Source organism: Capsicum annuum, chromosome 6, assembly GCF_002878395.1.
Source record: "Capsicum annuum cultivar UCD-10X-F1 chromosome 6, UCD10Xv1.1, whole genome shotgun sequence".
In the NCBI taxonomy this organism is placed as follows: domain Eukaryota; kingdom Viridiplantae; phylum Streptophyta; class Magnoliopsida; order Solanales; family Solanaceae; genus Capsicum; species Capsicum annuum.
This window is the reverse complement of record NC_061116.1, coordinates 211,835,790-211,849,167: the sequence shown is the minus strand read 5'-3', so window position 1 is coordinate 211,849,167 and position 13,378 is coordinate 211,835,790. Positions and strand designations below refer to the sequence as shown.

The window sequence follows — 13,378 nt, the reverse complement described above, 5'->3', positions numbered from 1 at the left end:
GATGGAGGAGTTTAGGCACGACTCCAACCTGTATATTTCAAAAAAGTCACGATTACACGGACGACATAAACCTTAACCTCCAGAGCCTTGGGATGAGGAAAATGTACAACATTTGGAGCTATAAAGAGCATAAAATTGACTTTCCAACTGAAATTTGGAGAACCGCAGAAGAAAGTCGAATTCCAGAAGAAGAAAGTATGCAGAACGTAGATCGTTGCATTCACTGATCACAAGAAGCAGTTCCTTTTGTGTCTGAATCTGAAGCTTGACATTCCTTTTGCTACCAACTTCATTGAGGCTCTGACTGACACTCACATAAATTGAGACAGCCTCAGTGAAGAGCACAATATGGAAAGAAAGGCCTGGTTGTGTTCCTAATATCCTCTGCTGCATTTTAAGCAAGCAATCAATCAACCAAGCCTCAATCCCGAACAAATAGGAGGCAGCTATAAGACCCTTTTTTCCCCTATGTGCGCTCTTTATCTATCTTGCTATTAACATGTTCTACCAATACACCAGAAATCAAGTACAGAAATGAGATAAATATTCGGGGCAGAACAGAAAAAATTAACTGCAGCAGTCACTGTTCCACAGTAGATACAAGATTAAAATGGATGAAGTAGAACCCGTAAGTTCTTGCAGAGACCACAGACATAAAGACCAATATAAATACAAGGAGAATGGAGTGTATAACTTGAAAGCTGTAACAATATACTTCAGCAAACTCAACGAAGTTTTTTGACTAAGAAACAAAGTAAGCTAATTCAAACCCTAGGTGTATATAACATACTAAAAATATCTGTTGAATTAGTCTTAAACATGCCATGTCATTCCTAAAAGGGATTGTCTCTACGGGTAACATGGGAATGTTAGAACTAACTATATAAAGCTGGCATTTTTTAAAATAAACTAAAAAGGAACATAATATACATATACTGCAGACAGAGTATTTGCTAGTCATCGCTCACTGAGAGTATATGATGGCTGATCAACTTCAAGAAGGTGCTTCAACAAATTTCAGATGGTAAGAAAAAGGCTGATCATTATCATTTCTTGACCTGCCAAAGAAGAAAATTTTGTTCATTAGGGTCTCATGTTGTATGAAGTGCTTATTCACATTCAATCTAGTTGACTTTATTGATGTTATGAGATGATTCTTTAAGCAATGGTGTGAACAGTAGATATTTGCGCCCAAAAATTATTCACGAGAAGGCATAATGAATAAATTGTTTGGGGTTAACTCACTTCTTCAATCATTCATCTGATGCTGTAAAATAAGTGAAAATGTTTGTCACCACTGTAATCATACAGATAATGTCCTCAAATTACTGAATCTTGTTTATTTTGTATGCCAAAGATGGTAAAGAGTTGCAGTGGGTTGCTCCTAATTTCCAGATGACCTCACACAACAAGAACAAGAACTAGGAGAGATATAAACTATGAAGTGCAGGAATAAGGTAAATAGCAGACACAAGGATTTTTACGTGGAAACTCCTTGCTCAATGGAGAAAAACCACGACCTGCCTCCAGGATTTCTAAGCTCCACTATATCCAAGCAACTTCTTGAATACAGGCTCCAAACTTTAGGATTAAACTCTTAATCCTTGTCCTCCTAGTAATAACTCTATTACAAGGAAACAGTACAATAACTCTACTACACTCACACTCTAGCTAACTCTAACTGGACATACCAAGCTAACCCTAGCTTGAAAATCACCTAACTCTAGATGATTACAAAGAGAAGAGGTTTACACCACAACACTGACTAACAATCATAAGCAAATGTAGGCAAACGTTTAAGAGCACATTACAAAGACTCAAATACAACAAGGAAAAAAAGTACAACTTGATGAGCTATCAGTTCCCTATTGCAAAAGGAGTCTTTGATTCACAGCTTCAGAGAGATATTTAGTTGTAATAAAATGGAAGCTCGGTTTTCTTGTTGAGGAAGATGAGCAATATATAGTATGACACAAGAAAACCTAGGAGAGACCCCATTGGCGGAGACGAAAGGATGGCAACAGCGTTTCACCAACTTTTGTACTTTGCGCCAGCTGTGCCAGTTGACTGTGATAGTGGCAAGTGAGCCCAACCTGTTCCCTAAGTGGTAGCAGCTTTGTCATCACATAATCTCCAGAAAACAGGTCCCAACATATAATTTGTCAATCATTAAAACTAAGGACTTAACAGATGGATTTAAATGGGGAACATGGTCAGTGAGGATTCATGTAGCCATACACAATCTCTTTTTTCAGACCAATTTTCAAGACATAGGATTACCTTTTTTTTTTTTATAACCATGGTGTCCGGACCAGCTTTCACGTATCTTGACCAATTCCACAGGATACCTGTCACCTCCCACCAACAACAGATACCAGGTTACTCTATCCACCAAGAGGTAATTCTTTCTGCTAGTAGGCTGCTTCAAGCAATGGTTGATGTAATATCCACTAATGGATGGCTGAATCTAGCATTTCTAGCAATGGAAGTGAGCCAGATGATCACTCAAGGAATATGGGGGCATGATTCTGAGCTTCTTCAACTTCCACATTTCACAAAGGAATTGGATAAGAAGTGGCAAGAGAATCAATGAAAGAAAATAGAGAGAGTGTTTGATTTAGTGGAGATGAAAGATGATGAGACACGAGCTCTTGCAAATGTCAGAGTCTAGCTTATGGATATTAACCATTTCTGTGAGGGGTATCCATACATTGATTTGACATATGATGTGCTTGGCGGTGGTAATGTAAGAGCAGGAGACAATGTGACTTTACAGGTGACTCTAGAGCGAGATCTTAAGGGTAGAAGTGAGGTTGGACCTGTGCTAGCTCCTAAATATCCTTAAGACAAGGAAGAAGGATGGTGGCTTGTTGTTGGTGATATTGAAAGCAACCAATTAGTAGCTATTAAGAGGGTTAATCTTCAGAGGAAGTCAAGGATCAAGCTTGATTTCACCGCCCCTGCTGAAGCTGGAACGAGGAAGTACAAACTGTATTTCATGTGTGATTCTTATCTAGGTTGTGATGAGGAGCATATTTTTGCACTTGATGTAAAAGAGGCAAGTGTTGAAGAGTGAAGACGACATTTGAAGAGAGTGACTTAGCTTTAGTTTTTGGAAATTTGCCCAGCTGGTAGACAATCTACTGAGACTAAGTGCTGTTTTATCCTATTTTAAATTGTTCACTAACTAATTTTTTTCACAATGTCATGCAGTTTATTTTTAGCTTTAAGAATGTGATCTGAAATGCTGCTTAGTTACTTGTCTCATATCCTATATTTTTCTGCCTTTTCTTCTTCACATTTGAAAGACATTATATTAGTGTCAGTGGATAGAAGCTAATCACGAGGATTCACCTGCTTACGTTGATGCCTAAAGGCAGTTCTATGGATTCACATTCAGTATAGGTATTACCTTCATCTTTTTTGGTAAGAATCACCTAGTGTTTTTTTCCTCTACTGGGATTTGAACCTGAGACCTCAGGTTCTCAACCACTTCATTGACCACTAGGCCACGCCCTTGGGTGCCATAGCATTACTTATTCTATATCTATTCAACATTATCCAAGGGAAAAAACAAGTCATGGGATAAATAAACACCGAAATTGACTTGAGTAAATTGTCAAAATATGTTCGAAGTAAAAAAGTAAGATACCTTAAACCGAGGAGAATGGCGATGAGATGATGCAGATACAGGAGAGAGAATGGCTGACCTATCCCTTTTACCACGGGGAAGCTTCCTGGAAGTTCTCTTATATTCATCAGATTTAGATTCCACTTTCTGGGGTGAAGATTCATCTCTACTACTAATTGAGATGGACGACATCAGGGGAGGCATAGAGACCATAGAAGCATCTTGGTCTTGTGATGTTAATCCTGGAAGGAACCACATAAAACATTCCCTTAAAGAGTAACTTATCAAATATATCCAAATTCAGAAACAATAACAACATTTGAATGAAAGGTGAAAACACTCCTATTATACTTGTGAGTCTGCAAACAACATCAATTACTCTTGAATGTCTTACACAACTAGCGATATATATAATTTTTTTAAAAAAAAGGAGGAAAAACTAGCAATGGGAAGAAGAACAAAGAAACAGGCAAGACACAGGGGCATACCACGTGCTACAACTTCTAGAAACTTCTCTCTCATAGTCCTGATGAACTTGTACAGTCCATTGCTTTTATTTAACTCAATGAGCAGTTCTTTTGCATCATTCAGCTGTGGATCACAATCAATCACTAACAATCCAGACAAAGGAAGGATATCATTCAGAAGTCAGAACTACCGTCGATTTATTAAAGTTGATTAAGACCAGACCTACAAGTATGTACATCATTCTCACGTCGGACGGTAAAAGAGTACTCATCATCTGGATTGTTGGCATCTATATTGGTAAAGATGAATTTTACTCCTGCAGAGAATGTAGGCCATGAATGTTCCAATAATTGTATCTGTATGAGAGTTCAGAATCTGAACAAAAATCTGTTCTTTATTATAAAGCATGTTCAGCAAGAAAAGATTTGCTCTTCTAGTAGGCTAAAATGTGTCTAGCAGAGAAGATTCGACATACCTTGGCCACACTCAATACGTAAACCAAGCACCTTATTGTACCACACGGTAGCCTCCTCAATTGCCTCTCTATGTTCAGTGTTCTGGTTAAGCTTTTCTTCAAGTGTTTCCAGAGCTTTCTCCCCAACAAAAAAGAAATGCACAGCTCAATTAACATACAATGTCAAGTACTTAATGGAAACAGCACAGATTGATAAGAATTATGTATGCAAAAGCACTTTAGGATTGCACTAAGTTTGTTGTTGTTGTACTTCTCGAAACATTGACACTTCCTATTTTTGTAATTAAAAGACTAGAAACATGACTCCTGCTTCTAAATGGAATGAGAGAAGGAAAACTTTTTGACTCCTGTTTCTAAATGAAACGAGAGAAGGAAAACTTTTTTTGAAAAAGGTAACAGATGAGAGAAGAACTTTTACAAGGATGAATTTTACCATCTTCTTGTTGAGATATTAGAGCGGAATATTCATGTTTCCTGGCCCTTTTATCTTCCACGACCCCTCTAAACTCTTCCACTCTAGCATTGGTAGTAGATATTAGTTCTGCTAATTCTATCTTCTTTGCCTCTTTTCGGGTCTTAACTGAAAATGAGATAACTAAAGTTATTAACAGAAAAAGGAATGAAAATATAAACTTAAAGAACCAACCATGAGAATCCAATTTTCCTGCTAAAATACATATATGTGCTGATTAATTCATTAACCTCTTAAAAACTATTAGCATTTGGAAATATTGGAAACGAGAAGTAATAGAAAAAGAAACACTCCCAAGAAATTGCCCTGACAAAGCTACTTTAATGTGAATCTTCATGCATTCTCCTTGTTTAAGCCGTGAAGCTATTGTTACTTTGAGGTTTCAATATCCTTACTACAATGAGAGTGTTAAAGAGACAATGTATTACCATATTTGTCACACTTCCGTCATTTGCAAAAATGCTGGTTCACCAATCATATCAAAACTACTAATGAGAATTCCACCATTAGTATCCACAAGCTTAAAAGTTAATCCAAATTCAATTACAGATCATTTACCCTAGTATTTTGTAATGTGAAAGTACGTTCCACAGCTGCGTAGAAGAGAACTACATGAATCGACCTATCAGCTTCTTGTAAGTAAAGTATTCCTTTTCTGATATCAATAGTCTGAATAAACCATCAGATCTTGTTCAATCCTAAAAACAATTTCCTCAAATTTCATTCGCGTGTCTCAGAAACACTAGTCTTTTCTAAAATTTAGCATATTAATCATAGAATATAAATCTTTAGAATTTTCAAAGACTGCCTAAATGTAAAAAAAACATAAGCTCTCGCAAGCAATGTTGTTAAAGGCTCACATGAGACACACTTTATTCTTGATATTACGAGTAATGCAAGCTGGGAGCTTCATCTCACTTAGGTGGTGTTTTAATATGTGTATGAGACACTTAGTTGTGCTCCTTATCACACAAAAGTTTGATCTTGTCACGGGAAGTACTGAACATAAGTTACACATGTTTTTCGACTTTGTCAATACAAAACTTAAAACCCTCCTCAACCTAGATATCCCGTTCTCTTCAAAATTTGATCCAGAGATCAAAGAAAAACCACCAATTCACGTAAAGATTAAACATTATATTACTGAATGTAAGAGATAAAATGTGAGACATTGATATACCTGCAAGTGCTTTCACTAAATTATCTTCCGCCTCTCTAAGCTCAGTTTTCAATTTCCCAAGTTTTGCTGACGTCACAAAAAAAACATCAAAGCAAAAAGATACGTAATTGGAAAGATTCAATAGTGAGAAACTGTAAAGATATTTTGATTTAAATGAAAATACCCACCCAGAAATAATATTGATTTTTAAGGACCCGTAAAATAGAGTTTAATTCAATCCCAAATAGAAATCAATTAGAAAAAGAGAACCCTGAGGGTATTGGGGGAAATTGGTATCCATTACAGATTCTTTTTTTCTTCTGAAATATCTATTGAAGTTTGAAGAATCATTTTATGGGTCACGAAAGCTCGCTTGGACATCGTTTAAAAAAGAAAGAAAGAGAGAGTACAAACTGTAGAATAAATCGTAATAGTGTAATTTCGAAACAGTAGAAAGTATACCGTGGAATTGAAGGGTTTGGTGAGCTAGGGTTTTGGTTGAATCCAAAGATTGGCGAAAGGAGATAGTGGCAGCATCTATAGTGTATTGTTGAATGTGTAGATCTCTTTCATATGTTAACCTAAGTTGTTCCATTTTTGTTCCTATGGTTTCCCCTACTCCTCGCTGCTGCATCTCTTCTCCAACCCCTTTCTTTGGTCTCTCCAATGTGCCTGAGAAATGGTACACCGTTTTGTGTGTGTTTGTGAGATTTGAATAGTGGTGGGAAATATAAAGCTTCCCAAAGCCCGCGACTTTTTCCCTTTCTTCAAAAATTTTAAGGCAAGGAAAATGGTTTTTCATATTAATGCAAAAGAGAGTTCACAAGCCTTTAGACCAACAGCAAAACGAGCATATATTTCCTTCAACAACTGAATTGAATCTCTTACATTCAAAGTATACCCCTATTTCTCATTGCGTAATAGAAACAAAAAAAAAAAAAAAGGAGATAGGAATAAATGAAGGATTGCCAAGACGGATGAGAATTTAAATCCATTTATATGACTGGAAGTAGTCTTCACGATTCAAAGAATTGGATGTACCCATCCCTGTGAAATTGAACTAGCTTTCATCAACTCCGACGACAGTTGCTGCTGGGGATTTCTGTGCGGGTACCCTTTTACCAGGTCCAGATGAAACCTTAACCATTGCTGGCCTTAGAAGGCAGTCACCAAGTAAAAAACCACGGCGAAATTCTTCAATTACAATTCCCTCACTAAATTCCTGAGATTCCTCACGAGCAATTGCCTCGTGCAGCGCGGGATCAAACGGCTTGCCAACAGTTGGAACAACAGCGACACGCAAGCTCCGCATTATCTCCACGAATTGTTTGTATATACCCTGATAACTTGCATCAATTTTCTTTTCCATCTCAGTTTCTAGTTTTAGCTGTCGCTTAGCTCTCTCAAAGTTATCAACCATGGGCAAGAGGCTCTCAATTATTTCCCCTTGAGCATTGGTCCGAATTTTTAATCTCTCATTCTCAGATCTTTTCCTATAATTATCAAAATCTGCTTGCAAACGCATATATTTTTCCTTTCCAGAACTGATATCTGCTGATAGAGCAGATACTTTTTGAGCCAAGTCATTCCTCTCCGTTTCTACCGAGGCTATGACTAATGCCTCAATTTCAGATACAGCCTTTACATCTCCAACTAGGACAGCCTCCTTATAAACTTGCATCAGAGACTTCAATCTATATGAATATTCCTCATCTGCCGCATCGTTTGAGATTTCCAATTTGCTGGGGCTATCCTCGTCATCACTTGCTTGAACGGAGGTTTTGGCGGAGGAACGTCTGTTGTTATGGTTGTTTATAATAGGATTCCATCTGCTGAATAGAGCAATTTTAGTGCTTTCACATTGGTTGTAGTTGAGGCAGAAATTGTGATGACCAAAAGGATGAATTGAGGTTCTTGGTACTTTACAAGAAGAAGAAGAAGAAGAAGAAGAAGAAGAAGAAGGGAATCGAAGTGTGTAGAAAGTGTGAGAAAGTGGAGGAGCCGAACCTGCCATTTTTCTAAGAGACTACAAATAAATTAGAGTTCAATTTACACATCCAAGACGAGGCGAGTTCAATCTCTTGTGCTTCACATATATACATGAGCTTTTAGCCGAGCTCAGTAGCGTGGGCTTGGGCTTGTAACTCAAGTGGGGGAATGTTGGGCTGTCTCAGATGGTTGGGCTTGGTGGGCTAGATTCTAGCCTGCTCTATCCAAGCACAGAGTTGGATTTGGATTACGGAGACTAATCAAAAGAATGGGTGTCCTGAGCGTCCTTATGTTAGAAAATAAGTTATTCCGATGTTATTATCGGAAGTAGTTTTTTTAAAAAAATTAGTTATTTCATTCTTAAAATAAATAAATAAATTGTTGTAAACTAATAAAGAATATAAAAGAAGATTAGAGGGAATGGAGATAGTGATTCTTATGAGATCATATGATTGTTAATACAATGAACAAAACCCCTCCTAATCAGATTAGTAAAAGACGGATGCTTCAAATCCTAAATATCAAAGTAGATCTTGATAGACATTCATTATAATGTAAATACATTTATAACATAAATAATATTATAATCTTGAATAATTAATTCTGGGATAAGTTATTCCAACTAAATATGAGATAAGTTTATTTTAAAATTAATTTTGGATATATTTTGAAAATATAAATTTGAGTATATACAATTTGTTTAATTATTTAATAATAGAGATAGAATTAAAAAAAATATAATAATAATATTTTAATTTCATAAAAGAGACAACGTAATTAAAATAAATATCTTTTTAAAAAAAAGGTCAACTATTTTTAGATGGAGACATTAGTTAAGAGGTTTCACGAGTTGATTTTGACAAGAAAGGTCCCTCGTGCTTTGTACATAGGTTCAAAGTGATTCCTTAAACACGCTCTTGAGCTTTTTTGGTCCTTTGAAGTTTATTGAAGTTGAGCATTTTCTGTCCTCACTAAGCATAAATCCGCTTTTATGGGCAAATATTAAAGATTAATCCATTTATAGGGAAAAACAGCCAATTTTATGTTGAATTAATCCTTCTTTGTTCGAGCATAAAATGTACTATTGTAAATAACCCTGTTAGGCTTTATTAAAGAAATTATTTTATTTTGTATATCATCAATTTGTAACTCCCTCTCTTAGGCCTTATTTGTTTGCACTTAATGGAGGTCTGAATCTGAATAGTTCAGACTTTATCCCATTAAGTGTATTTTATTTTTTTTTAAAGAATCTCTTAATGTATCTGAAAATATATGAATGGATCACCATTAAGAGATACATTATATGGAGATAATGCAGCATGATAAAGTGTGCTTCATTTTATCTCCTTTTATGAATCCTCCCTTAAGTTGTGTTATGCATGCTGCATTATCTCCATATAAAATCGTAGGTACTTTGTCACATTTTAAGTCACATTTTTCTCGAATGAGATGTATTATGAATCTCAACCACACACACTCCCGGCTTACTCATGAATAACTATAATCTCAGCGTGATTCGATGAAGTGGCTACGATAGACTGCTTTGTTGATCTCCAAGATATGACAGTACCACCACATATGAACATATAGCCTATTTGAGATCGAGCTTTATGTAGGTCAGATAAGTACCCAACATCAACATGACCAATAAGATCGAGACTGTAAACTTGCTAACAAATTAACTGAAAAGGGCTATATCAGGCCTTATAGAATTTGCAAGATACATTAGTGCATCAATTGCATTAAGATATGATACTTCATAACCAAGGAGTCATTCTTTTCTTGAGGTCGGAATGGATCCATATTCAATTTTGCATGTTTCTCATTAAAGTAAAAATTCTATTGTTTTTAAAAGCTCTCCAAGAGTTTCAATGATACTCAAATCATCAAATTATCTTTTATGAGGATAGTAAAAAGTTTTCCAGAAACCTTAAATGCTTCAGGCATTTTGAATCCTTTAGAGATTTTCATATGGATTTTTGTCAAGTAACAATATCCAACATATCAAGTATGTCATCTTCAAGTGTCTGGACTACAAATCAAATAAGTTTTATACTTATCAAAATGCATCCTTTTGTGTCACTTGATAAATATTTCTACGTCAGCATGCTTAAATAAACGTAGGATTCGGATCCTCGTAATACTTTATAATTTTGTGCCAATATTGTATAAAAGATATTATTGATGATATATCATTTCGTATTGATTCACAGTATGACATAACATTTTGAGATCCCATCACTTCATTATTTTTAGGTACCCGGACTTCTCATAAGGTTTCATGAAATGTTATGTTATAAGCTCTTCAAGAGCACATTGTCTTCTTATTATGATTATTTGCTCCTTATTTTTCAAAGATTATTTCATATTTTCATTTGAAATAGATTAGTCTATCATGCTTCATGCATACGTAGACTTTGTCCTTTATGAACACAAAATAGGAGCACTTGCAGCTTAAATATGAGATGCGTTCGGCATTCGACTTGAATTATCTTTTGAATGAAGATTTGATGATAATTCCTAACATATTTCAGAGTTGCTTATAATCTTCCCTTTATGTTAGGAAAACTAACATACATCCTCCATCTTTGTGCATCATGATATATTCATTAATCGTATACCACACATCAAAACTATTAGATGGAATAGTTGGTTCCTGACCTTGAACCAATTGAGATGGAAGAAATAATCATAATTTATTGATCTAATGCATACAAGTGTTATTGTATGCAACATATCATATTTCAGACCAATACATGAAACTTTATTCTCATCAGCAATGATTTAGCTATTTATTAAAGGCATTCAATGACAAATCATTTTCATCAAGATGAATTGTCTTGATTGCACAATCTGAAAGTTATGCTCTTAACTCTATTTTATTGAGCAAACAACTTTATGAATGTCAAACTACAGGTTGACAATAAATGTACATGTGATTATCTTATTGATGTAATTCTTTTCAACATATCACATGAAAGGTGAACGGGTCCTTATTCACCTTTTATTTTTTCAAATTTTGAGGGATCCAATCCAATAATTAGTTGGTCCAACCAACTTATCATGAGAACAAACAACATGACTAATTCTTGAAGAATTTTTTAATTCTTCATTACATGTCCAATACTCAATATGCACATCTTCGGAATGTCATAATCGTTCATGTCAACTTATGAACTTTTATTCTAGCAAACTCCAAGTTTACCATGACATGTACCTTTTTACTTTAGTAAATTTCAGATTTACTATTACATGAATAAATTTCAGATTTACTACTTTAGAAGTAGATTTCAAAATAACTTTTCTTGATTATTCTGCCTCATTCGGAGGTGAGTTGTGAAGCCATCACAATCAAGTTCACGTTTGTTGATAAGCTTCACTAAATATCATCACATTCGTCAAGGGAATGGATCTATGCTTATAACAATTAAAATTCTCATTCCCATGAATGAAATATAATCGTTTCTTAAGCCTATCAAATTGATAGCTTATAACCTCTTTTATGATATTGCTACTTCAGGAGCAAATCGAGGTATACATATGATCTAGAGAATTTTTTTCTAATATATCTTATGATCATAATCTGCATGTGAAAATATCATCACTTTTGATGATCATTATCATATGTTCCTCCACGCATATATTCGTGCATTCAATCACTTGTCTTCTTTCAAACATATTACGCACTGTTATCATATACACTTCAAGAATGAAGTAAGTTGTCATATTTCACACTTATCATATATTGCTACCACATTCACTTCATGGAATGAAGCATATTCAATGGGACATATTTCATGACTTTTCATTAAAAACACATTATTTTGTCTTAGTCATCATAATATCATCAATATGGTGCATTGAGATTCAAACTCAACGTTTTACTCATATAAAGACGTCTTAGGCATAAATTGATAGGACTTAAACCCAATATATTATCATCCCTTTTGATAATATTGTTCTTGAGGAATAAATTTAAAACTTAAATGGTTCCAAATCAATTATTTTTCCTCAAATCGAACAATAATTATATTATTAGTAACAAAAAAAAGACAACATAATGAATTACTTACCTTGAAATTACCTTTAGATTAATTTATAATCTCATCTTGTTTGGTAGAGTCTCGTGCTGATAACGTGTTATAAAACATAAAGCAAAGAAGAAGAAGAATAGAAAATAGAGAGTAATTCTTATTTCTCTTGAGGGATGAATTACAATGAAGCAAAACCCCTTTACTTATAGGGGAAAACTAACCTTGGGGTTTGTAACTTTTCCATAAATAAACATACACAGTATATGGTAAAATAGGTATTCACTATATATGGTAAAGTAGACATTCGTTATATATCGTATATTTATAACATATAAATATTTTAGTTATTAATTTGTATATTCATTATTTGTTAAACTCTAAATTTCTGTTTGCATTTTTTGTTTTGATTATAACATTTATACTTCCTCCGTTTTAAAAAGAATGACCTACTTTGACTTAACACAAAGTTTAAGAAAATAAGGAAGACTTTTGAATCTTGTGGCCTTGAATTAAAGTTGTGTCAAATGTACCAAAATGCCCTTTAATCTTGTGGTCCTAAACATGCCACGTGGAAAGGTGAAATTAAAGTATTGCCAAAAAGGGAAAGGGTCGTTCTTTTCTAAATGGACTAAAAAGGAAAGTAGGTCATTCTTTTTTAAATGAAGGGAGTATTTCTTTAGATAATAGAATCTTATGTGTGCCTGTTTATAACGTAACATTGAACTTACTAATGATATTTTCACTCAGATTTCATGGTTAATAAATAAACATGTGTCCGTTTTGTATTAATTAATTATTCAAATACTTTAATATTTATGCATCTAAATCAAAATTATATCTGATTAATTATTTTAGTTTGTTGGATCAGTTTAATTGACAAATTACTTTATGCTGAATTTAATTTTTTATAATTACATCATATCACAATATTTTTTTATCGTTATATCCTTTTTTAATAATTTAAATAATTCAATAATTATATTTAACATAATATATTTATCTTTAAATATTTTAATTATCACTCAAATAATAATTTTGTTGTTTAAGTTAATACTTTATGCAATATTTTTTTCATATAATATAATATTTTATTACTTTTTAAATTTGAATTGCATATTTATTTGTAATAAATATGCAATTCAAATTTAAA

At 34.0% G+C, this 13,378-nt stretch overlaps 2 protein-coding genes across 3 annotated transcripts; both read right to left on the bottom strand.

Moving 5' to 3' along the window:
* Positions 1–605: 605 nt before the first annotated feature.
* On the bottom strand, positions 606–7,007 carry LOC107875897 (kinetochore protein SPC25 homolog). 2 transcript variants are annotated; one of them, XM_016722780.2, is made up of 8 exons: positions 6,668–7,007; positions 6,227–6,292; positions 5,008–5,154; positions 4,575–4,688; positions 4,326–4,415; positions 4,120–4,242; positions 3,711–3,873; positions 606–1,058 (listed from the first exon to the last, which is right to left on the bottom strand). In XM_016722780.2, exons 1-8 carry the CDS (start codon positions 7,005–7,007, stop codon positions 995–997), a joined length of 1,107 nt encoding a protein of 368 aa, XP_016578266.2. In that variant the 3' UTR covers positions 606–994. The 2 variants fall into 2 exon arrangements, with proteins under 2 accessions (XP_016578266.2, XP_016578265.2); XM_016722779.2 differs by having other exon boundaries at positions 691–1,058; positions 3,653–3,873.
* A 27-nt stretch (positions 7,008–7,034) lies between these two features.
* LOC107875898 (protein GrpE) lies at positions 7,035–8,131 on the bottom strand (the record flags this gene model as incomplete). Its single annotated transcript, XM_016722784.2, is given in 1 exon segment — positions 7,035–8,131. A coding segment is annotated over 1 exon segment (866 nt), but the record flags the coding sequence as incomplete, so codon positions are not given.
* Positions 8,132–13,378: the final 5,247 nt, after the last annotated feature.

Excerpts from the sequence above, each read along its gene's own strand:
- LOC107875897 (XM_016722779.2), bottom strand. The coding sequence starts at position 7,007 with ATGAAAAACCATTTTCCTTGCCTTAAAATTTTTGAAGAAAGGGAAAAA. Across the intron at positions 6,293-6,667 it reads CCAAACCCTTCAATTCCACG|CAAAACTTGGGAAATTGAAA; the intron begins GTATACTTTCTA and ends TTGTGACGTCAG. Across the intron at positions 4,416-4,574 it reads ACGTATTGAGTGTGGCCAAG|GAGTAAAATTCATCTTTACC; the intron begins GTATGTCGAATC and ends CATTCTCTGCAG.